Below are 25,073 nucleotides of genomic sequence, written 5' to 3' on the forward strand. Positions count from 1 at the left end.
TTAAGTAAAAGTACTAATACAACACTGTGAAATGACTCCACTACAAGTAAAAGTCCTGCATTCAAAATTTACTTAAGTAAAAGTACAAAAGTATCAGCATCAAAATGTACTTAAAGTATCAAAAGTAATAGTACTCATTATGCCGAATGGACCCACTCAGATTGTTATATATATATATATCAAGTATATTATTGGATTAATATTATGATGTATTTATGTAAGCAGCATGTAATTTGATCAAGTTAGGGATCGTTTTAACTATTTAATATACTGTTACAAGGTTTAATTAAAAAACAACAAGTCAAATCACTTTAAATGTATTTTTTATGTTAAATCTCGACCTGTAAAGTAACTAAAGCTGTCAGCTAAATGTAGTGGAGTAAAAAGGACAATATTTGCCTCTAAAATGTAGTGGAGTAGAAGTATAAAGTGACATAAAATGGAAATACTCAAGTAAAGTACAAGTAAGTCAAAATTGTACTTAAGTACAGTACTTGAGTAAATGTACTTTGTTACTTTCCACCACTGCATTTATTGTTCTGTGTAGCTCCACCAACTATCTCTAATTTGTATATGTAATTTGTTTATATTTTTCTGTTATGAAAACAATAAAAATAAATATAAAATATATCAAAATGTACTTAAAGTATCAAAAGTAAAACTTGTTATGCCGAATGGACCCACTCAGATTGTTTTATATATTCTAAATATATTATTACATTATTTGTATTGATGATTTTATGTAAGCAGGGTTTTAATTTTGTAAAGATATGGCTCATTTAAGTACTTAATATACTGTTATAAGATTTGATTAAATAAAAAAAGTCTAATCACCTTAAATTGATCATATGTTTATGTTGAATCTCGACCTGAAAAGTAACTAAAGCTGTCAGCTAAACAAACAATATTTGCCTCAAAATGTAGTGGAGTAGAAGTATATATTTAGAGAAAATATAAACACTCAAGTAAAGTACAAGTACCTCAAAATTGTACTTAAGTACAGTACTTGAGTAAATGTACTTAGTTACATTCCACCACTGTATAACATCAACATGACTTCATCATATCATCCTAAACTGAGCTGACATTTATTCCATTTGCTTGTCATACACACATGAAGGTTCTTTGGTATGGAGATAATTATATGTGAAATGCTGATCAATTTTATTTATCAAATAATATGAATACTTTATTTTTGAATAGGGACAGTGCACATTAATAAACATTGATAGACATCTTTGTAAATATGCTATAAGATTCTACACCTCGAAAAACAAGAAAGCTTGACAAGTTTTGGCAAATCTGGAAGGTTTTCTGTAATTTCCTTGAGAAAAATGATATTGAAGTAGATGGCTGGAATGATGAGCTGAACTGAAGATTTTTTTATTTTTTTATTTTATCTTGATTTAGCATATACATTTAGAGCTTTACGTATGTATATATTCATTGACTTATTTTTTTATTTATTTAAAAAAAATTAAATTTCTCTTTCTCTCTTTCTTTCCCCAGTTATTTATTTATTTATTTTTTTTTATCATAATTATTGCTATCATTATTATTATTTTTCTTGTATGTGCCTTCTTGTTCTATGTTGTTCACCGTTTGTAAATTAACAAAATGTGCAATAAAAAATATGTTTAAAAAAAATAAATATGGTGGATTATAGCAAGGCTGCTGGTTTGCATCCCTAAAAAATTAAAAATAAATACAAATATAAAAGACAGCAAGTACATAGGTAAGATACAAATTGAGGAGACAACACACACACACAACACAACACACACCAGCCCACCAGACAGATATGCAATAAAAAGTAATGTTCAAGTCCAGTTAGTGCATTTTCATGTGATTTGAGCCATTGTTTCAGATTTCCTTTAAAAGAAGGATCCATATGTCAAAATCAAAAGCCAGAACATGCTCGTGTAACTCTCCTGTGATATGCTTATAACATGGTTTTTATATTTATATTTATTAAGCATTAAACCAGTCACGGAACTCACTGAAATAGAAACATATACAGTCATTGTATTGGTTTTAATTAGGAGGCTGAGACGTTTTTGTGTCTTTTTTCTAAATTATTTTCACAGGCTTATAAGACTTGACATAGTCTTTTCATTTGAATCAGCTTATTTACATCTTTCTATTACAGGTCATATGCAAGACTGTGTCGCGTTTCTGTCTCAAACAATAATCCAACGATTGGGCCCAAAGCATTCCCACCTGTTTTTCATTCATGTTTTATTTTTGCAGCATGATTTAATATAGGTTAAAGTCAGAATTATTTTTGAGAAGACGCAGCAGAAAGTCTTCTCTGTCCTGAGCGCTTCTGTGATAAATCAATAGGCTACTATCCAGGGTTGTTTTTATTCTTACGCTACCAATCCACATCGCATGCATTATTTGTAATAATTAAATAGCATTACATTAATATTAAGAATACATGACGTGCATAATAATATCTAATATCGTCTACGATACATAACTAACGCCTCACGTGGATGATAATGGAGTAAAAAGCAGCATTCTGTCACTCAGCATCATCATACATCAAAGACAATGTCTTTTATTATATTCATAACTCAGTGTGGGCCTAATCTGATCTTCTGATCATGTTTTTAAGCCACCTTTATGTTCTGATGTTTTAAGTATGTGTGTGTGTGTGTGTGTGTGTGTCAGCAGTAGCTTCACTCTATTATGACACAGGTATAAACACAGGTATGATTTATAGATTTTATATATATTTATTTATCACAAGTCAAACCTCGTATCTATTTCTAATGGTTTAGATGGTTTAGAGGTCAGGTAACAAGCATGTAGCGCTCAGAAACCTTCAGCAGTAAAACGTAGTGAACATCACTCAACTCGCGGCCCGCGGGCCATATACGGTCCGCCCAAGCTTCCAGCCCGGCCCGCAGAATAGTAGCCAAATAAATTCAGAAAATGTGAGGAGGAAAAAAATGTATTGGTATCGCTTCGTAATAAGGTCCTTAATAACCATTAATTAACAAGTAATAAGACATTGTTCTCGCTTTAGATCCTGTAGTTGCTAAAAGCATAGTAACTTATAGTTAACTTATAATAGATGAGCAATAAAGTATATTTTAATATCAATAAGCAAACAAAATAAGATTAATAAAGGCATGGCAAAGACATAATGGGTGGGTCATGGGTGTTTGTAATGCCATTATTAACACTTATATAAGCTTATAAACACACAATAATGTTAATAAGCATCTTGTAAGGACTTACAAGGGCCTTATTACTTGTTAATTAATGGTTATTACAAGGACCTTAATAGAAAGCGTTACCAGTGTATTGTGGTATTCTGGTAATCATATTCACAATGACGTTTCCTTAACACAGTTTTTTGTTTTTTTTTTGTTTTTGTTTTTATAGTGAACTGCCTCCTTGGCTGAAGTTTGACAGTATTTTTTAAGTTTAGTCTAGTTATCATTATGGATTTCCCATGTTTATCAGGAGTCTGTTGACACTGATCTAGGCAATTAAAAATAACATCAATTTAGTAATTAAATGAAAATATCCAACAATGACGTAGCCTACATTATATTTTATTTATTTTGAAGTCCGCCACCAACAGAAGTCCGTTTATCTTCAGCTTCATAAAAAATTCAAGGATGCGAAAAGTAAAATTAATAATGAATTGTCACTTTTGACTGTTTTTCCCCGTTAAAACACGCTCCATTTACATTGTTAATGGTTGCTTTTCATTTTACATGCGGTGATCTCATAAACGATCCTCTTTTCAGCAGCTCGACCATTTCTTTAAAACTAGAAGAACTAGAACTTTTTGTACCGTTTCTATATGAAAGCTCAGATGACAGAATTTTGTTATAGCCTATATGTTTATATGGCTCATTAGGTAATACCGACACAGCCGATAATGGGTTGCTAGGATTCATACTCTTAGCCTTAGTTGATTCTCTACGGTTTTTAAAAAATATATATTTTTTAAACTGTAGACCTACTGCATTAAGACCTTGTTAGCGCTCTCCCTGCAGTGTTTGAATTGTCAGAGTGTATAAAATCCCTGGCACACCTTTCTGACTAAACCTTACTTATTATCAGTGGATGGGGAATTTTCAGTGTAAAAGCCCGTCAAATGTTTTAGCATTTCATTTTGTTGCCGACTTCTTCAGTCATATTTCCTATTTGATCTGCATATTAACTTAAGACAAAAAGTGTTTTTGAAGCCGTGTGGAAATTCAGGCTACTTTTTCATTTACAAGCTTTTTCACATGACATGAAGACGTGTTTTCTTCTATGTTCACCTACAGTAAGAGCAGATAGAGAAGCCACAATACTCTCTCTCGCTCTTTCTTTGTGTGTGTGTGTGTGTGTGTGTGTGTCACTGTCAGCAGTTAAGCAGTGCTCCGTTCAGGTACAGCACCAAACTTAAAACACCTCTGGAATACAACACAATAATAATACAATGATAGAAGAACAAAGAACACACAACATCACAGAACATGGCGTGTCGTGTGTGTGTTTTTGTATAAGTGCTCTCATTTTCCTCCGCATATATATATATATATATATATATATATATATATATATATATATATATATATATATATATATATATATATATATATACAGTCATCTCTCCAAATTGATTTTTCCATGGTGTTCCAATGGTCTTGGTGTGTTGACGTAATAGGGTTTTTGACCATTTATATCCACTTTCACATTTCAAAATAGCATTAATCGCAGGAACTGAGAGGAACTCCACACAGAAGGGCCCCAAGCCAGATTTGAACCTGCAACCCCCTTTCTGTGAGACATAACTGAGCATGGGAATGGACTTCAAAAATCATGTCTGATTTATGTTTCTTAATATGTTTAATTAATTGATTAGCAAAATTTGCTGATCTGCATCTGAAATTAATCTGTAAGTTCCCAGTTTTCAGATGTGTACACTACTTCTATGTTATGTGTGCATGTTTTATCCTGCTGAGCCATGAAAGGCACAGTCTGTGATCAAATGTGAACAGTAAATTAGACACTAGAAAACACAACAACTGTTGCTTATTTCACATCAAAATACCAGGGAAATATGTATATGATCCAAAATTTACTGCATTAGCATTTCTAAGGGAAAGGTTCAGCACTCCGAATCCTATTTTTTTTCCCTCAAACTTTTTATTAATTCCCTCAAGCTGTGAAATGGTCATTCATTTTTAGTTTAATGCAAATTAGGCCTTTCCCAACACAAGCAGCTGTGCATTCTCAAAGTTTATTGCAATCTCTTCTTCCTTGAACCTTTAAACATGAAATATGAAGTGCATGGATGATTGTTTTGTATGATTTTATTTCCAGTAAACTGGGTTAAATCACTTTGGACAAACAAATATCTTGTCACACATCAACACATCAACTTATCTGTGCGGACATTGCAATGATTGGAAGATGAACATTAAAGAAGCTGGACTTTTTTCTCTTTTTTTTAAAACCCTATTCAAAGTTTATCCTTGCCTACACATGTTGGAGTAGCGTAATAAGAAATTTCCGCTGTACCCTGAATGCCTCATAAAGTGACTGGGTGGATTGGATTAATCTGCGTCTCCAGGGAATTCCGGGATCCTCACATGACACCAGATCTCCTCTTTATTGGTCCGAGGCACGTGTCTTAGAGAGCCGTAGTACTACGTCATCACAGCGTCTCGCAGCCAATCAGAAATGAGAACCAAAATCTGTAGTGAAAGTATTTGAGCGGCGTCTTTATCAGGCACTTTGGTTCTGCTGGAAGCATCAATAATTGTGTGCAGGGAGCCGGACAAATTAAATAGACTCCAGTTTATTAAAACCCTTCTCACTGATTTTAAATGAAAAACAGGATCGAGTTGAGCCATGAGGAGTTTTACCACAAACTGAAGCATGATTTTCTTTCTTTCTTTGTGCGTTTTTACAGCAAAAACAATATAAACTAGTCCACCAAGAAGGAGGAGAACATCATTTTGCCTTTTTTTTTTTTTTGAGTGAGAAATATCGTAAATAATTGAAAGTGAACAGGACAAAACGGAATTGGAATTACTGATTTAAGGGCGCAGAAAAAAAACAGGTGCTGGGGAGATCAAGCTGCATCATTATGGAGGAAAATGCTCGCCGAGACCCAGAGCAGCCAGAGGACTCCGGAGATGAGTCCAACCGGGCCATCCTGCCTCTCCTCCAGCCTCCTGGCAACCAGCAGTCCCACACCATCACCAACTTCTACATAGACAACATTTTAAGACCGGACTTTGGTCGAAAGAGGAAAAACGGGACTTTGGTCCGGGAGGGAGACAGTCTGGGAGTGATTATACGCAGAGAGGAGCTGAGAGGGAGAAAGTCTTCCAAAACTGGCAACCCGCAGCAGGGTGGAGCAGAAGGGGAGAAAAAGGAGGACACGGGAGCATCCGAGGAGCAGCATCCGGACACTGAGGCCCGGAGTCCGGACCTGAGGGCCGGGGACGAGGACCCGAAGGCCAGCTCGGCCCCTGCCTCCAAGCCGATGCTGTGGCCCGCCTGGGTCTATTGTACCCGCTACTCAGACCGGCCGTCCGCAGGTTGGTGCACAAATATACTGCATAAAAGAAAAAATAGGCTGAATGAATTGTTGTTTTTTTGTTTGTTTTTAAAGTGATGAAAACAAATAGGAAAAAAAAGCTTCGATTGCATCATTTTCAAGTTTAAACTGAGTGAGAGAAACAATTAAAAAGTGAGTGACATTTTATTCTGGGAGCTCTGCGACCCCCAACCCTACTTATAATAATCATCATCATAACACATTTTAGGCCTGTCTAAAAGGCCTATTTAAATATATATATAGTGACAATACAGCGTCAAACAAACTACCTTAAAGGCACATTATAAAGTAGTCTGATTTGGGTTATTTTGGGTGGAATTTGATGTGGATTTTGTCTTTCAAACAACGATTAAGTGCACGAGACGGCGTGCTATTATCGAAAAATCTGATGGAAAAATAAGTTGGAATTTAAGAAGAGTCGAAAGTAAAATAAAAAATGTGCAGAAGTGAAGTAAAACCAAGTTTAACGCCATTGTTCCTCAGTCCTCTTTGTTGATATGGCATTAGCATATTTTTTTTGACAATGGGGGGTCTAAAAGTGAGGCCGTGTGTCCCACAAGACCAGATTCAATTTAAAATTCTGATCACAACTTCAATCACCCGCCAATGAAATAAAACGTAATTTTGACAACATTTCCATGTAATAAACATACTGTGGAATTATTGTAGGCTATTATATGAATTTTTTCATAAAGCGTATAGGCTATAAAGCGTTTTTCTTTCTATTGTCGCCTCGCTCTGTGTGAGCTGTGCTGCTTTATTCCAGCATTGAAATGAATATAGCTATATATATTTATTTATCTATAAAGGAAGTGGACCGTTTGCTCCAGGCTCTGCTTCATTTACAAGTGGACGCATGGTGCACTTGGAGTTTTTTCTTTGTCGTAATTTAGAAACCTTTTATTAAACTATGATTCTTAAAGCTATCAGCAGCAAAGCGGTGGTGCAGATATTATATCTAACTATCGAAATATAGTTTGGGGAAGCAGAAACAGACAGATCATGCTGTGGTTATTGTTGTATGGAGAAACAAAAAAAGTTTCCATCGAGGTCCAGGCCCGAGCTGATGGCAGTGACCACAAAGGGCCTTTAAATAGGTCAGGAGGCACGAGGCCTGTTGGTACAAATAACAAGTTTAATAACAAGTTTTATTTGACTTTATTGGACTTTATTATTATCATCTCTCAGGACGCTTTGATGGCACGTTTGATTTAGGCCTGCTATACTTTTTTTGCACTTCATGTGCCTCAGCAGAAATAGATTTTCCCATTCATTCTCATTTTTATGACGTCATCACGATCGAAACATTTTATTCTAAATGACATTATAGAAACAAAAGGGGTTATGATGGCTAGTATTAGGAATAGGAAAGTACTTTTTTTAAATGGAGTTCCTATGGCAACAGGGAGGGAAAGAAGCGCCTAACTCCCCATCCTCCATCATATCCTATAACCCCACCCCCATCTGCACCTCCTCCTCCTCCTCCCGGGCTCCTTCTGCAGCAGAGCCAGCAGCCTCTCACATAGCCTACTGCATTTAATTGCTACTTATTGTGGTTGGAATTAGAAGTTATGTTTATGAAGTATATATCCCAGAATATTTTTTTTTTACAGATTGGTTGCTGAAAGTTAATTTCCATTGATGAAAGTCAGATTAAACCCATTTAGCTCATGGTAATAATGTTCCTGGAGAACAATCAAACAGACGACAACAATATGCATTCATATAGCCTATACATTTCATAATTTGAATTGTTATGCAGTTTATTTAGGCTACTAAAATGACTGATTGGGCCAGGAGGCTCTTTCTGACTGTTTCTCACCAATGTCTCGTGCTTCTTAAGGCATTAGGGTCAAATTCAAGGATCACAAATAACAATTAAATATAAATGTGTAGGCCTATATATTGTTAATATTATATTATTCTATATTATAGCCTATTATTACAGTCATTATACAAAATAAAGTACTACCTAATAGGTTAAGTAAAATCTTATTATATGAAGCTAATTGTGATCAGACTGTTTATGTGTCCGCGTAAAAGCCTCACACATGAAACAAACAAGCCTGTTTCATTCAATAGTTGGGATTTTTTTAAATGTGACAAATCTCTAAAGTACTTGTGTCTTCTCTGTGTGCTCCCCCCACCATAGGGCCCAGATCACGTAAGCCAAAAAAGGCACCAACCCCGAGTAAAGAGGACAAGCGGCCCCGGACGGCCTTCACCGCAGAGCAGCTCCAGCGGCTAAAGACTGAGTTCCAGAACAACCGGTACCTGACCGAGCAGCGCAGGCAGAGTCTGGCCCGGGAGCTGGGCCTTAACGAGTCTCAGATCAAAATCTGGTTTCAGAACAAACGGGCGAAAATCAAGAAGGCCACCGGGAATAAAAACTCTCTGGCGCTGCACCTGATGGCGCAGGGACTGTACAACCACTCCGCGTCCGGCAAGGACGGCAAGTCGGACAGCGACTAAAAGGAGGTCTGGGACCAGAAGGGGGGTGATGAACCATGCAATAAAATCATTTCAGTACCAGCATTCATATTTAAAAGTCAACCAGAGACAGATATCCTGTTTGTTCTTTGCGTGTGCGCGTCCTCAGGGCTGGAGTTAAGACGACGTCCGATCCAAACGCAAACCTGCTGCTGCGTAAAAGTCAGAACTTTCTGTGGTGCACAAGCCGAAACTCACGTGTCCAGTTAGAATAGAGTGGTATGGAGGGTCCAGTCTGCAGGCCCTGTTTGGATGCTGTTGGTAGAAAAACATGAATGAGGCTTTTTGTTGGCACATTTCACAATAAAGCTCATTTTAGATAGGCCTACCATTTTTTTTTCATTTGGGATTAAAAATGCGTTTTTCTTTTTGTATTTGTTTGAATAAAATGATGATTTTTCATTCCGCCACTGACATCAGGTAGCTCAGAAACACCTCACATTTTTTTTTAGCCTACTTGGCTTCTCCTTTGGAGTATAACATGCACAATACTGATATTCTGATATGTGGCCTATATATGGGATGCATCATTGTCCAAAGAGGTGGACAGCTAGAACAAATTAGGGTGTTATTATGAGAATTATTCAAACATAAAAGGCCTATAAATGGACACAACATAACGCTAAACTCCACATTGTAGAAGGGGAAACTAAGAGGCGGGGCAGTGAGTCAACACCATCCAATAGGGGCCGAGGACACGAGGAGACAAGGAGACAAGTGGACTGGACAGCCGTCACGCGCACTACAGCCCAGTGAGGAACTTGACTGATGATGAAAACTTAACTATATGCTGAAATCCAAAGATTTTTCCTGCTGCATTCTGGGAACTGGGAACGGAGAAAAAAAAGCCTTCTTTGTGTGTTTTGTCCTTTCTGACTGTATTCTGGCTATTTTCTGATCTTTTTGTCTTGATTCTTAATGTGTGCTGTAGTGAATGTGGTGTCAGAGTTTAGCCTTCTACAGCCACATAGTTTATTATACGAGCTGTGTGATGAATTCTGCGTCATAACTGAAGATTTTGGCGCTTCTGACGCGCAGCTCAACACGAGGGCCAATTCCAGCATTACTCTGTCTGATCTCTCGTTTTGAACTGTAATTTCTGTTAAAGGCTTATGCGAAAATATGTCCATTTAAATAAGCCGAAACCCAGTTCAACCATTCACAATCTGTCCCAAAGCCAGTGCGTCAGGAACAGGGAGAGCGCACCGAACACTGTCCAAGATAGGCAACGTTTTCTTTCTTATATTCTTATTTATATACTCTGAACATCTATAGCCATGTGGAAACGGCCCGGAGTGTTTACATAACTTATTCTTTTCTGTTTGAATACTATAGGCCTGTGCCGGCTCCACTTCGTGTGGATCCAAACCAAATCGTGGTCTTATGATGCTGTGAATGTTACTTTTTATTTTTTATCGACTGTGTTATACTGCAAGTCAGTTTATACCTTGCGTTCAATTTCAAACCTGGACAAGTTTCTGCCTTAAAAGTTGGAAAAAACAACCCTCAGATGCTGACAGCGTCAAAGAAAGAGCAGCTGTTTTTTTTTTTTTTTTTTTAAAGAAAAATATTAAATAATGAACACAGTTCGTTGTTTTTCCTGCCTCTCAGCTGAAGTTCTCTTTTATATGATACTACATGTAAATAATTTATATCATACTGGAGTGATGGAAAATAAAATACAGCGATGCAAATGTGTATTTTCAGAAGATTTTTTTATTACATAACCTAAACACAAGGGGGGAAAAAAATCATCATATGTCCCAAATATTAAGTATTTGCTGTAAAGTTGATTTGATGAGTTTCATTAGAATATCTTCAGAATAATTAGCATAAAAATAACAGAGCTGAGGACACTTTTCATGAAAACATGTGTATGTTGGCCTTTCGATTGAATATTTCCTTCAAAACTTTAAAAAAAATGACATTACAAACATGATGCAGAGTTTTGATCAGTTTTTTTTTTACTTTTGTGCCACATGATGGATATTACATCAATACAGCGAGTAAACGTTTCTTACAAAGTGTAGCATTTATTAAATATGATTAAAATGTATTCAATCGAATGTAATGTTAATTTTTACCGTAACATATCGCTGTCCTATGTTGAAAAAAATCTGAATAAAGCTCTGATATCTGCAAAACGCATTACATTGTATCAAAAAATTTAATTAAAAAACAGTTTTTCTGAGCTTCAAAATCTTAATATTTTTGCAGTGACAGGATTTTCAAATGACAGGTGTGTTATGTCGTCATAGGGGGATTATGACAGTAAATTTAGGTTTTTTTAAAGTCACCCGATCAGTAGAGGAGGCAACAGGCGGATTAACAACACTAAAAGTTCATAGTCCATTCTAAATAAAGACAAATTACAATCAGTTCTGGACAACGGAACAGTAAATAATGTCATTATTCTCAGATTCACAAGTCTTTTTCACACATAAATGCTGCTCTTGACAGTTCTGGGACTTTAAATTCCCCCCCAGATATTTTGTATTTTATTCTGAAAGTCATTGTCGTAGGTTAAAGTGTCAATGTGGTGTAAGACATGAAATGATTGGTATATAAAGCACATATACATTCATTTTTATATTCTGAAAATAAAGGAATCCTCCTGCCTTTCAACACCCCTGATGTCATATAATGAGGATACATTGTGTAATTTAATTTAATTTAATAATGTTCATTAACATACAGAAATTGTGATAATCAGCAGTATTTTTAGTTTGGTGACAATTTCTTAGCTTTTCTTCTGATTTAAAAAGTCATTGTGACTGTACAGAAAAATGCACAGAGGCACAGAAAAAAACCCAGTACTAAAACAATCTTTGATAATAAGTTTATGTTATGTTTATGGAGGTTGTTCAAGGTGTTTTTTAATACACTTCATCCATAAAAGGATGGAAGGAGGATCTGTGTAATGTAAAAATAACACAAAGACGTTAAAATACTGATGAAAACTGACCTTTAAAATGGTAAAAAGGCAGGTACATTTTTGAAACTATAAGCAAAATAAATCAAAGACGATTAGTATATCGGATACAAGATCCTGCTTAGTAATTGACTTAAAAATTAAAAAACTATGAAGTCAAAATGATCTGCATACTTAAAACACAAATGATCCAACTTTTGTTTCAACTTAAATATTTGAGTTTCCATGCTGCGAAAGAATTTTATGTCAAGACAACAAAGACAATGTAGTGAACTCAAATGAATCTTGCTATTTGACCTAATATTTTAAGTTAAAATGACTTTTTGCACAAATATTTGTTGTATTGAAAACAAACAAGCAACATTGGGTTTTACAGTGTAAAATGAACAAAATCTTTGATAATAAGTTAGCATGTTTCTGCCTTTAAGAGTCAAGAAAATGTTTATGGAGGTTGTTCAAGGTGTTTTTTAATACACTTCATCAATAAAAGGATGGAAGGAGGATCTGTGTAATGTAAAAAATAAGACGTTAAAATACTGATGACAACTGAAAAATTAGTTATAATAACAAACAAGCAACATTGGGTTTTACAGTGTAAAATGATCTTAGACTCTTTTACACACATCTGTCATTTCTGCACGTTGTTTACCTGAACATGTGACTGTTGGAGGAATTAAACAGTGAGGAAGAAAGAGAAATGTGGAGCAGAAGTAGCTCCATCAACATAAAACCAGTGCAGATTGTGTGATTCGTCCATTGGCAGCAGCAGCAGCAGCAGCATTGAGCGGTTCTGTGAATGGCTGCAGGAACCCTCATCTGCATTTCCATTCTTAGCTGGCTTGTATGTGGAAGTAACGCCCAACGGCCGCTGACTTGATGAGCTGAGCTACTCTTGACTTGGGCGGGGAAAAAAAAAGGGGGAGAGGAGCTGCGAGCTGAGTTTCTATGCACAGTGTGGGGCTGTCAGTCTAAAGGCTGGAGGTGTCAGGCGTTGGAGGGGGGTGGGTGGGGGGTAGAATGGCCAGAGAACCTGGATGAAGGTCAAAATGCTTTGGGTGTCCATGCAAAAAGCAGCAGGTGACAACACTGCAGCCAAGAAATACTGAGAGATGAACATAGAAATCCCCAGTGCTAAATTAGAGCACTCAAAAAAAGAATTAAGCCAAAAACGTGGACTTTATGTAATTTAATTTAAGCTTCATTTTTGATAATTTCATACTATATTTGGTAACTTCAAGTAATATTTCGAGAAAACTTTTGCAAATTTACTAGATTAAAGTGGCAAATCTACAAGAAAAAAAGTCGCAGATTTATGAGATTTAAAGTGATGAATCTGTGAGAAAAAAGTTGTTTTTTCCCACTTTTTTCTCGTAAATCTGCGACTTTTGCGAAGATTTGCCACTTTACATCTCTTAAATCTGCGACTTTTTTTCTTGTAGATTTGCCACTTTAATCTAGTAAATTTGCAACTTTTTTCTCGAAATATTTACAGCCTGTACTGTAAATACATTGAGTTTATTGATAAAGACACTGGTGTCAATCCAGATTAATCTACAAAGTATTTACAGTACAGGCTGTAAATATTTCGAGAAAAAAGTTGCAAATTTACTAGATTAAAGTGGCAAATCTACAAGAAAAAAAGTTGCAGATTTAAGAGATTTAAAGTGGCAAATCTGTGCGAAAAAAGTCGCAGATTTACGAGAAAAAAGTGGAATAAAAGCAACTTTTTTCTCCCAGATTCACCACTTTTAGGGAACCAATAGCAATGCTTTAATTTGTCACATGACCTCCAGGAGGCCATATTGAAACCGTTTTTTGCAGACTTTTCCAAAGGAAACAACTTTGCCATTTTGAGCCAGAAAAATCACTCAAAACATAATTTCATGGCCCTTTTCCATCTGGAAAAAAAATCCAACTGATAGATGAGTTAAACCTTCATTTTTGATAATTTCATTAAAAAAGCAGCAGGTGACAACACTGCAGCCAAGAAATACTGAGAGATGAACATACAAATCCCCAGTGCTAAATTAGAGGACTGTACACTCAAAAAAAAAGAAAAAACGTGGACTTTTGCTGTGGGAAGAGCTCCGTAAGGCTTGAAGCTTGGACACCATTTTTACCAAAATGTCAAAAAAATTACTTTTATACTCTTTGAGGACTCTTGGAAGTGGGAACATGTGCACAACCGTAAATATTTCCTTCCACAGAACATGAAAAGAATTCAAATTTCAGTTTAAAAGGGAGTCAATTTCCCATAAATGTTGCATTCTATCTTCGTTCTGCAGCTGATTTCCTCCTCTTCTGCACTCAAAAAAAGAATTAAGCCCAAATCGTGGACTTTATGTAATTTAATTACATGTAAATTTTCCATGTAATTTTGTCACATACGTTGAATGTAAAAGGTCAAATTAAATGCAATGTTTTTCTTTCATTTAAAAGTAATATAGATAAATTAAATAACTTTAATGCAAATTTCTACATAAACTTAATGTGTAAATTGACTTAAAGTTTATGTATACTTTTACATAAACCTGCAAGTTAATGACAGTCATATCCCGTGGCTATTCCAACATACAAAGTGATTATGTACATTCACTGAGTGAATATTTAGAAAATAAAACATATATTTCTCGCTAGAAATGTGATCAAAATCCATTTTTATGCAGAAACTAAGTCAAAATATTGATTTTTTTCTCTAAAAATGAGAGAACTGTCCGCCATGTTTTTTGTTCTGACTGCCGGGACCTTGAAAGTCACGTGACTTGGAACAAACCAATAGGAACAAATATCCATGGAATAGCCACGGGATATGACTGTCATTAACTTGCATTGTAGCGAAATCCGTGTCAGTTTCACGGAAATTTGAGTGATTCCGTGGCTATTCCACGGATTCCTGTGAGACCAGGTTCACACAACACAATGTTAAAATATAACACTTAAGAGATTAAAATAGTGAACTAATGTTTGCGTTTATAGTTGGTGGGTGCATGATTGGGTGGATTTAAGCCGTGATTTTATTTTAGATTTAAAACCAACGAATGTGCTGATGTCTCTGATCTCATTTGGTACTCTAGTTTCTGTAGCGGTTCAGAATGGCCCTTGAATGCCTCTTGACTTCATCCCACATGCCTCCACGATTTCCTTTCAACTCTTCTGGGTTTCATTGTAACCTCAGTGTGATGAACGCTATACACTTCCTCTCCTCAGAGACACTGATAATGCTGATAATGCTGACCTGGATCATTGACACCCTGTAAGGCTGATCCATCAGTGTGATGCTTGTCCCATTGCTATTTTCTAAAACTTTCAAAAAGTGTCGGATACAGCTTCCCCACCTTCATCATCAGAACTACTGGCTACGGATTCTGATATAGTTTTCTATTGGCTGTGGTATTCTAGTGCAGTGTTTCTCAACCTGTTCTCCTTGAAGCGCCTCTACTTGTGTGATTATGTAAGCATTAGTTTTTCATGACTTCATTGTGTTTTTGCCCTTCAAATCAAGTGGTGACCTGGTCTGTCTTTAACTCAGATTAATAACATTAATAACTATTGGTGGTGTGGAAACCATGTGTTGCTTACGAATACAGTCAGTGCTTCCTTTCCAATTTTTTGCATTTTCACCGAAATAACCCTCTTAGAATAGCTGCAGAAATAGAAAATAAATAGATTAAATAAAGAAATACATAAATAATTGATCATTTCTGAAACCATCCGATTGTTAATGTGTTGTGTGTTAATGTTATTGAAAGTAATATTGCACAGGATTTTTAGAGGTAAGGTGGTAATATTGCACATGAATTAAAAGTGGCATTGTACAATATATAATGTAATAATATCAACGTAATGACACAATTACAACAAGCTGTAATGTGTGGAACAGTCTTGTGCATGGATCCAATGCCTTGGGGTCCACTATCAACACAACGGTGAAATGTATGTACAAATAGGAAAGAGCTTACTTAACTCACATTAGTAATGTTGTAACAATTAAAGCAAATACTGTCTACATATACCGTAAAAAACCGTTGTCATGATATGTTGATACAAACTATTTTAAAGCTATAATATCCCTCACCTAACCAAATATCATTCTATGTAGCTACCGTTAGCTAACCTTAACTAGCCACGCTGCTTGAAAACATATAGCATGAAACTTATAGCAACTTATAGCATGAAAACACACAAGCTCTGTTACCTGGTGAAACTGGTTATTCCACGCACGGGAAAAAGACGACCGTATAATGTTCATTTTCAGATATTTATACAGTTGACACACACATGAGAACTGTGAATGTCACAGGTCTGCCGGTCTTTTTTTCAGCTGTAAACTACATGTATAAGTGAAGTTATATCCTGACTCATTCAGGAATACAGAAGAGAAAAATAATTTTAAGACAAGGTCCACTTTCAAACTTTATCAGAGCTTTTACTGCCTTCTGTTGTTCATCTGCTCTGGAGTTGAGATAAGGGATGAGAAAGATGCTGATCCCATATTCTAGATAATTTGCAACAACATAAAAATGAAGCAACACCATTCAGTAGAAGCACCAACATCAGACATGCTATCACTAGCAGGTCTACAGTTGATTTGGCTAAATATCTCATCTACAGCTAACTACAGATTCAACCTGCACTTACTTTTTTTTTTTTTTTTTTTTTACAATAAAAAGTTGTTTACAGTCAAACCAAGCTATGTTTTTTTTTGTGTGTATTTATTTTTATTGTTTTCATAACAGAAAAATATAAACAAATGATATATACAAATTAGAGATTACACAGAACAATACATGTTTTTTGTTTTTTTGACAAAGTTTTTGACATTAGACAAACAGAACAAGGGTATAACATAAATGACACAGCAACAGAATAACACTAATTCAGTTTTTAGACATTAAATCAAGAAAAGGTTGCCATATTTTTAAAAAGACATCCTCTTTAGTAGATATGATGTGCCTGATTTTCTCCAAGTGTAAAACATTTCCCAGCTCTCTCAACCACATTTCAAATGTAGGAGCCCTTTCAGATTTACAAGATTGTAGAATTAACTTTCTGGCTAACAATGTTGAAAGGGAGATAGCCTTTAATAGCTTCATAACTACTTTTTACACTACACTGTAAAAAATAATCTGTTTAATTTACGGTAAAATACCGGCAGCTGTGGTTGCCAGAACTTCACCGTAAAAAATACAGTGAGTGGATATTCTATTCTAAATTTAAATGTAAATATCAGCAAAAACTGGAATTTAGTCTTTAATCCTGTTATTTTTAGGGTAATTGTGTCATTCATTCACACATCATGGTATTTCTCCATAAATTTTGCATCAAAATGTTATATTTTACAGCAAAACTGTGTGTTTCTTCCAGTTTATGACAGAAAAAAGTAAAAGTTTTGCGCTATTCTTTGATTTACGGTAATTAAAAGTGTCTAATACGGTGATTTTTCATTTTATGCCCTATTTCTGATGTATTTGACAGAGTTTTACTGTTATTTTTACAAACCTTTTTTACAGTGTATCTGGATTAGCCACTCCAAACAAACCAAGCTATGTTTTATTTCCTTGTTTGCACTAGTCTAATGTTGCTCGATCGATCAATCTATTTCAGCAACAAGTATCAAGCGGCAAAACATAAAAAACATCTTATTTACCCAAAGTTCACTCGTCCCTTGTCATAAACTTAACCTCTCCAACAGGCAGTGGCAAAGGGCAGACGAGCACAGAAAAGAAATGTACATATCACAAAGTATTGATGTCCCCCGTGTCTCCATCAGACAAAAGACAGCCCGTCCAGTCCCCCTTCCCCCCACTGAGTAATTTAGCCATAGTTCTTTAAATGCTTCCTAGTCAAACTTGGAATATGGAACGAAGGGGACGGGGGCTTTGTGGCGGAAATATAATTACTGCAGCTAAAAGCTGGTGAAGGTGGAGAATGGGGGATGACATCAGACCAATTTCACACCCGGGCCTCGGATGGCCGGGCCAAGCCTGGGCCTCGATGCGCAACACTGATCAAAGCCTGCTGCAGCCGCCCCAAAAGGCAAAAAAAAGGGAGACTTAACTATGCTAATCTCCAGTACAAATATATTTTAATCTTGTTAGAATACAAGTTAATGCCGCAGCTCAGTGACCAAACTTTATGCTACGAGAGCAGAACGATGCAAGAATACAAGTTTCTCTATGCAACAAGTGAATGTTGAGAAAAACAACAGTTGAGAAAACATCAAGTAGCTTCTGTTATAATCCTCTACACACTCTGTAAGAGCACATAAAGCAGAGGTGTCAAACTATGGCCCGCGGGCCACATTTGGCCCGCAGTATAATTACACTACCGGTCAAAAGTTTTAGAACACACCAACTTTTCCAGAATTTAATTGAAAATGATGAAGTTTAATGTCTCAGTGTACTCTGAAAGTAATGCACATTTGCAACATTTAAAATTCTTTATTGAGCATTATAGTGTTCTGAAAGTAAAAAAAAAGATTCAAAATCACATTTTATGTTGGACTAAAGGACTAAAAAAAGACACAAAATGACCAAAAAAAAAGACACAAAATGACCAAAAAAAGACACAAAATTACCCAAAAAAAGACACAAAATGACAAAAAAAGACACAAAATTACAAAAAAAAAAGACACAAAATTACAAAAAAAGACCCCAAAAGACACAAAATGACTTACAAAGACATGAAAAGAATTCAAAAATGGACAAAATAGCCCAAGACTCCATAGAGTTAAGTTGTTAACCCATTTCTTGTTCCCTGAAAAAGGCCTACTTGTATAATTCTGAAATGTACATTATTTTCCAGTTTTGGTTAAGCTTACCTTTTTTTATTTACCTCTGGCAGTTCACCACTTACCTTTGGACCCTTTCAAGCTGTTCATTTGACTTGAACTGCTTGAATTTCAATAAAAAACTGGAAAAATTGGGGTGTTCCAAAACTTTTGACCAGTAGTGTATATATTTGGCCTGCAAGGCAATACCAAATTATTATTATACATTGCGAATAATACTACAAATCCCAGAATGCTCTGCTGGTGTTCTGGCTTGAACACAGTAGATCAGTGTGGAGCAAACTGAGCAACAGTTAAAGTTGTCTTTATGCACTTTTTCTTGCTAGTCCAAGGCTTGAATGGCTGCACATTCATTGAAGGATATTATTATTAGTCATTTGGTTTATTATTGTTATTTTATTCTCATATTTATTTTTAGCCTGTGGAACAAAGATTACTGTTAAATTTAAATTTAAAGAAGGCCGCATATAAAATAAATTTTATTTAAGAAATGAATGCCATTGATGTGTTTGTTTGTTTTATTTGATATTCGATTTTGCATGTTTGCAATATTAAGTTATATCAAGCTTTGCTTTTTCCGTTTCGTTTGAACTTGTTTAGGTCAATTTTTTCAATAAATATCAATGTTGGCCCGCGACTTTGTCCAAGTTTTACATTTTGGTCCACTGTGTATTTGCTATAACCATAAACCTGTCAGTCATAAAGAAAATGTTATCTGCCTAACAATCAGTATTTAGATTAGGCTAACTTTATTCCTCAAATATTTCTCAGAAACAGAGCTACTTCTGGAGGCAAAAACACTCATAAGTTGACAGCCCAGTGTCCTAAGAATGTACAATTGCACACACACATTACTTCTATGGCAGGTCAATATGCAGGACATAGTGTGTCCTATATGGCAGTAGTTCTCAACCTTTTTGAGTCGCGACCCCCAATTTAACATGTATGTTGTCTGCGACCCCCGCTCACTGAACACAATCTCACATGCACAGTTCAGATCACCCAGAAAAGAAACAAAATGACCAAAAAAAGGAAACAAAATGAACAAAAAAGACACAAATTGACCACAAAATGATCAAAAAAGAAACAAAATGACCAAAAAAAGGAAACAAAATGATCAAAAAAAAGACATTAAGTGACCAAAAAGCCTAAAACACATTAACACATGAACACTTTAACACAGTGGAGACAGAGCTGACTTCCAAAATGATTTGGCGACCCCCAGAAATCATCTCGCGACCCCAATTGGGGTCCCGACCCCAAGATTGAGAACAGCTGCTTTATGGAGGCAGAAAGCAAGTTTTTTATACACTGTAATAAATTCTTCAGTAGTCATTTCATTTTACTTAATATATTTGATAAAAATGTATTAAATTTAAATGCGTCCTTGATTTTGAGGCAGTTGTTTAAGTAACTTTAATATAAAAATGTTTGAGATAGAATCTACTTATTTCACTTTATTCACCACTTTGAATCTCATAAATCTGCACTTTTTTTTTCACGTAGATTTGCCACTTTAATCTCGTCAACCTTTTTTTTTTTAGATTTTTTTTCCCCACAAATTTGTAACTTTTTTACCGTTATTATGAGATTTATTTCTCATAAATTAAAAAATATTTTCTAAAAAAAAATATATTCTGTAGTAAAAACAAAAACAAACCCTAATAGGGTTAAATGCAATAAAGGACAGCCTATTAACGGATTAGGATTGTTAAATGGGTTTAAACTCAGCCTCGTAACAAGAAATAAGAATAGAAGTCACTTCCTGTCAGAGTCACATGACCACCACATCAGGGTGTTGAGTATGTTTTGCTTAGGGATTTAATGAGTTAATGTGAAGAATAAAGCTGAATATGGGAGATTATAGTAGAAGATTTAAAGTGTTTGTTACACCTATGTCACAGGTTCTTATGGGTTAAAACAGCTGTGGTCGCGAGATGATTTCTGGGGGTCGCCAAATCATTTTGGAAGTCAGCTCTGACTCCACCCAGTTAAAGTGTTCATGTGTTTGTCTTTTTGGTCACTTAATGTATTTTTTTTTTGTCATTTTGTGTCTTTTTTTATCATTTTGTGGTAATTTTGTGACTTTTTTTTATCATTTTAGTCTTTTTGGTTGTAGTGTAAAGGGCTTTGAGTGGTCGCAAAGCGACTAGAACAAGTATAATAATAAGTACAGGTCCATTGACCATTTACCAGAATACAAATATCTGGGCATCTGATTAGATCACAAACTCACATTTAAATTTCATATTGACATACTTACAAGTAGTTAAAACCAAAAAACGCATACAGAAACAAAACAAATTTCCCTTTGATCATTCAGGCTGTCATTTTATCAGTTCTGGATTATGCTGATGTTATCTATAGACATGCTTCTCCACTCTTCTGGACTCTGTTTATCACTCTGCACTCCGATTCATCACTGGTGACAGTTACTCCACCCATCATTGACTCCTATACAACAAGGTGGGATGGACACCTTTATCTGTGAGATGATGTATGCATTGGTCACATCTACTCAGCTGCCCATAACCCCCAATTCTCTATAATGGGGGATGAACTATAAGGGGTTAACCTTCGGGCTTGGGGGAAGGTATCAAGAATGTTCATGTCCAAGTGAAGTCAGAAGTCATCGGTTGTAAAGCCCAGGTCGCAAGTCCTTTTCCATTTTGTCAAGTCAAGTTTATAGTGGTCCAATATTCTTATGGCCGAGCAAAACACCTAAACATGCTGCTACCCACAATGCTTTTTTCCTCACCTATGTTTGTTGTTATCAGACAAGGCCACATTATGGAGTTTGAATAGCATATCTGTACTGTCTGTCATACTGTGTTGTTCTTATAGTTTTGGCTTTGTTATTATGTTGTTATTAAAAACCTATTTATTCTCCTTGGCGTTCAGTCCCAGCTAGGCAAGAATCCTTGGCTTTCTTTTTACCCTTTTATTTGTCTTTTTTATCTCTAACTCTGTTTTGGATTGAGTTTTTATTACTATTTTATTCTATTTTATTTTATTGTTTTACTGTTTTCAGTATTTTATTCTTTTTATTGTTTTTATTTATACCCAGTTGTGTATGATTTATTCTATTTTAATAACTGTACAGCACTTCAACTGAGGTTGTTTTTAAATGTGCTCTATAAATAAACTTTGACTTGACTTGACTTGACTTTGTGTAAATCTATATTGTGGTGTCAATGACTCAGTTATCAGCTAAAGCTAAGTGGCTAGGCTAGCTGGTGAACAGACAGCTGAAGGACTGGTTGTTACATGCTACATCATGTATCTCTCTATTGACCACTATAAAGATCCTTAAACTAGTCAACCTCTAATCTGACACTGTATATATAGCAAACAAAGCACTAAAGTTGCCCCCCAGTAAGTGCCACAGCATCATTGTGTATTTGGATAGCCTGTCTACATGTGACATTACCACTTTATAGTCACTTTGGTCATGATTGCCCTCCAGATCACTCAGTTGCATCTTGGAATTCATGAGCGTTGCAGAAACACTGAAAGAAGCATTCAGTCCTACAACCTCAAAAAAAGTTAAATTTAAATAAAAACAGAATTGGTGATTTCCATATCTCATAAACCAGTGATTCCCAACAGAAGGGGGGGGGGGGGGGGTCGCGAAGCCCTCTTGATTTTAAGGGATGTGATAAATCTAATGTGTTAAATATAGATGAGTCAGCATTTAATTAATTAGTGGGACAAAAACAACTAAATAAGGGCTACATTAAAATGTTTAATCATTTATTTAAATAGAAAAATCACTATATAAAAGTTTAAAAATCGCGAGAATAAGGACATGTGTAAAGTTGTCTCATTCTTGTCTGATGCAGCATTCTAGCTGCTCAACAGTCCTGGGCTTTCGTTGACAGATTTTTCATTTTATGATGCACCAAATGTTTTGTATTGGTGAAAGGTCTGGACTGCAGGCAGGTCAGCTCAGTGCAGTATGTGGTTTAGCATCTTCTTACAGAAGTAAGCAAGGCCTTCCCTGAAAGAGACGTTCTCTTGATGGGAGCATTTGGTGCCTTTCCAGATGTGTAACCTGCCCACGCCATAGGCCAGGGGTGGGCAATTAATTTCCCCAAGGGGCCACATGACCAATACCACGAAGGTTGCAGGGGCCGGACCAAAACTCTGAACTAAATTCTGCTCAATATTAATGTAGTCGCTTTATAAAATACAGTAAATTATCTGGTTTTGAGCTGCTACTGATAGGAACACATGTTATGATAAGACTGTTAATGTGGAGTAAATCAAATATAGCAGTAAAAAGTAGTAAATACTCCAATCACTATATCACTTTAAAATTTATTTTAAACACACCTGTAAATGACCTTTAGCAAGGTTCATATTTATTTAACATACGAGTTTCACTTTCTGAAATAACTGACAAAAAATATGAAGCTTTTTCATGATATTCAAATCTTTTTAGATGTACCTGCACTCACCAGCACTTATTGATGCACTAATTATTATTGAACTATATCTTGATTGTTTGTCTTTACTCTTCCTGTAAGTCGCTTTGGATAAAAGCGTCTGCTAAATGACTAAATGTAAATGTACCTGTATATTGAGAGGAGTCCTCTCTACCAACTGAGCTATCGAAGGAGGAAACACCACGTTACGCTCTCTGCCACTAAACTCTCTTCCCATTTGGACTTGCAGACTTTAGCATATCAATGCAGCGTGTTCTGGCCAATCACCAGCCAGCTGCTGCTGTATCTGGACCAATCACACAATGGATCCTCCAGTGTTTGCTCCAGTCTCTACACCTGCTAGTTTGTATGAGAAGACACTTTTAAGACTATTATAAACCTGTGTGTTCACATTCAGCTGCAGCTACTAAACTAAAGCTTTTGGGTTTCGGCATTTTTGTCCCTGTCTGGACCCAGTGGTGGAAAGTAACTAAGTACATTTACTCAAGTACTGTACTTAAGTGCAATTTTGAGGTACTTTTACATTACTTGAGTATTTCTATTTTATGTGACTTTATACTTCTACTCCACTACATTTAGCTGACAGCTTTAGTTACTTTTCAGGTCGAAATTTAACATAAAAACTTAAAAAATGTAAAGTCTTTTTAAGTTTTTTAAAGTTAAAGCTCACAACAGTATATTAAGTGGTTAAAATCAGCCCCATTTAAAAAAAAAAATTAAAGCACTACTTGCATAAATGCATCAATACAAATAATCTAATAATATATTAGATAATACATTACAATGAGTGGGGGCGTGCTGCATAACGAGTACTTTTACTTTTGATACTTTAAGTACATTTTGATGCTGATACTTTTGTACTTTTACTTCAGTAAGTTTTGAATGCAGGACTTTTACTTGTAGTGGAGTAATTTCACAGTGTGGTATTAGTACTTTTACTTAAGTAAAGGATCTGAATACTTGTTCCACCACTGTCTGTAGCTCAGCTCAACCATTTAGACCAGGGGTCTCAAACTCAAATTACCTGGGGGCCGCTGGAGTCAGTATCAAAGTGACCAAAAAAAGAAAAAAAATGACAGAAAAAAAACTAAATTACGTAAAAAAGACACAAAATGACCAAAAAAAAGGACACATAATTACTTAAAAAAAAAAAAAAGACACAAAATTACCAAAAAAAAGACACAAAATTACCAAAAGGGAGACAAAATGACAGAAAAAAACACTAAATTACTTTAAAAAGACACAAAATGGCCAAAAATACACCGAATTACCAAAAAAGACAAAATGACAGAAAAAAACACTAAATTACTTTAAAAAGACACAAACTTATTTTTTTAAAAGACACAAAATGACCCAAAAAGACACAAAATTACCCAAAAAAGGACACAAAATTACCTAAAAAAAGACACAAAATTACAAAAAAAGACACACAATTTTTAAAAAAAAGACACAAAATTACAAAAAAAGACACACAATTTTTAAAAAAAAGACACAAAAGTATTTAAAAAAGACACAAAATTACCCAAAAAAAGACACAAAATTACCACAAAAAAAAAAAAGTAATTAAAGGGACCTTATACACACAACACGGTAAAGTGCCATTCATATAAAACTCACATTAAACTTTCATATCAAGGTTGGGGCCACAAAATATCGTCACGAGGGCCGCAATTGGCCCGCGGGCCGCAAGTTTGAGACCCATAATTTAGACAGTAATGAAAGATTTTTCATTTTGGATCCAAAATTGACGCGCTGACCTTGTATGAGCAAGAACTGTATCACTATATCTATAAAAAAGAAAGAAATAATAAAGAGAATGTGAACTGAACA

The 25,073-nt window shown here is 35.4% G+C and overlaps 1 protein-coding gene across 1 annotated transcript; it reads left to right on the top strand.

The window, feature by feature from the left end:
• Nucleotides 1-5,524: 5,524 nt before the first annotated feature.
• Nucleotides 5,525-10,767, top strand: LOC131979900 (homeobox protein engrailed-2b-like). Its single transcript, XM_059343977.1, has 2 exons — nt 5,525-6,563; nt 8,736-10,767. Exons 1-2 carry the CDS (start codon nt 6,107-6,109, stop codon nt 9,053-9,055), a joined length of 777 nt encoding a protein of 258 aa, XP_059199960.1. The 5' UTR covers nt 5,525-6,106; the 3' UTR covers nt 9,056-10,767.
• Nucleotides 10,768-25,073: the final 14,306 nt, after the last annotated feature.

The sequence above is a fragment of the Centropristis striata genome, chromosome 11 (genome assembly GCF_030273125.1).
Source record: "Centropristis striata isolate RG_2023a ecotype Rhode Island chromosome 11, C.striata_1.0, whole genome shotgun sequence".
Taxonomy (NCBI): Eukaryota; Metazoa; Chordata; class Actinopteri; order Perciformes; family Serranidae; genus Centropristis; species Centropristis striata.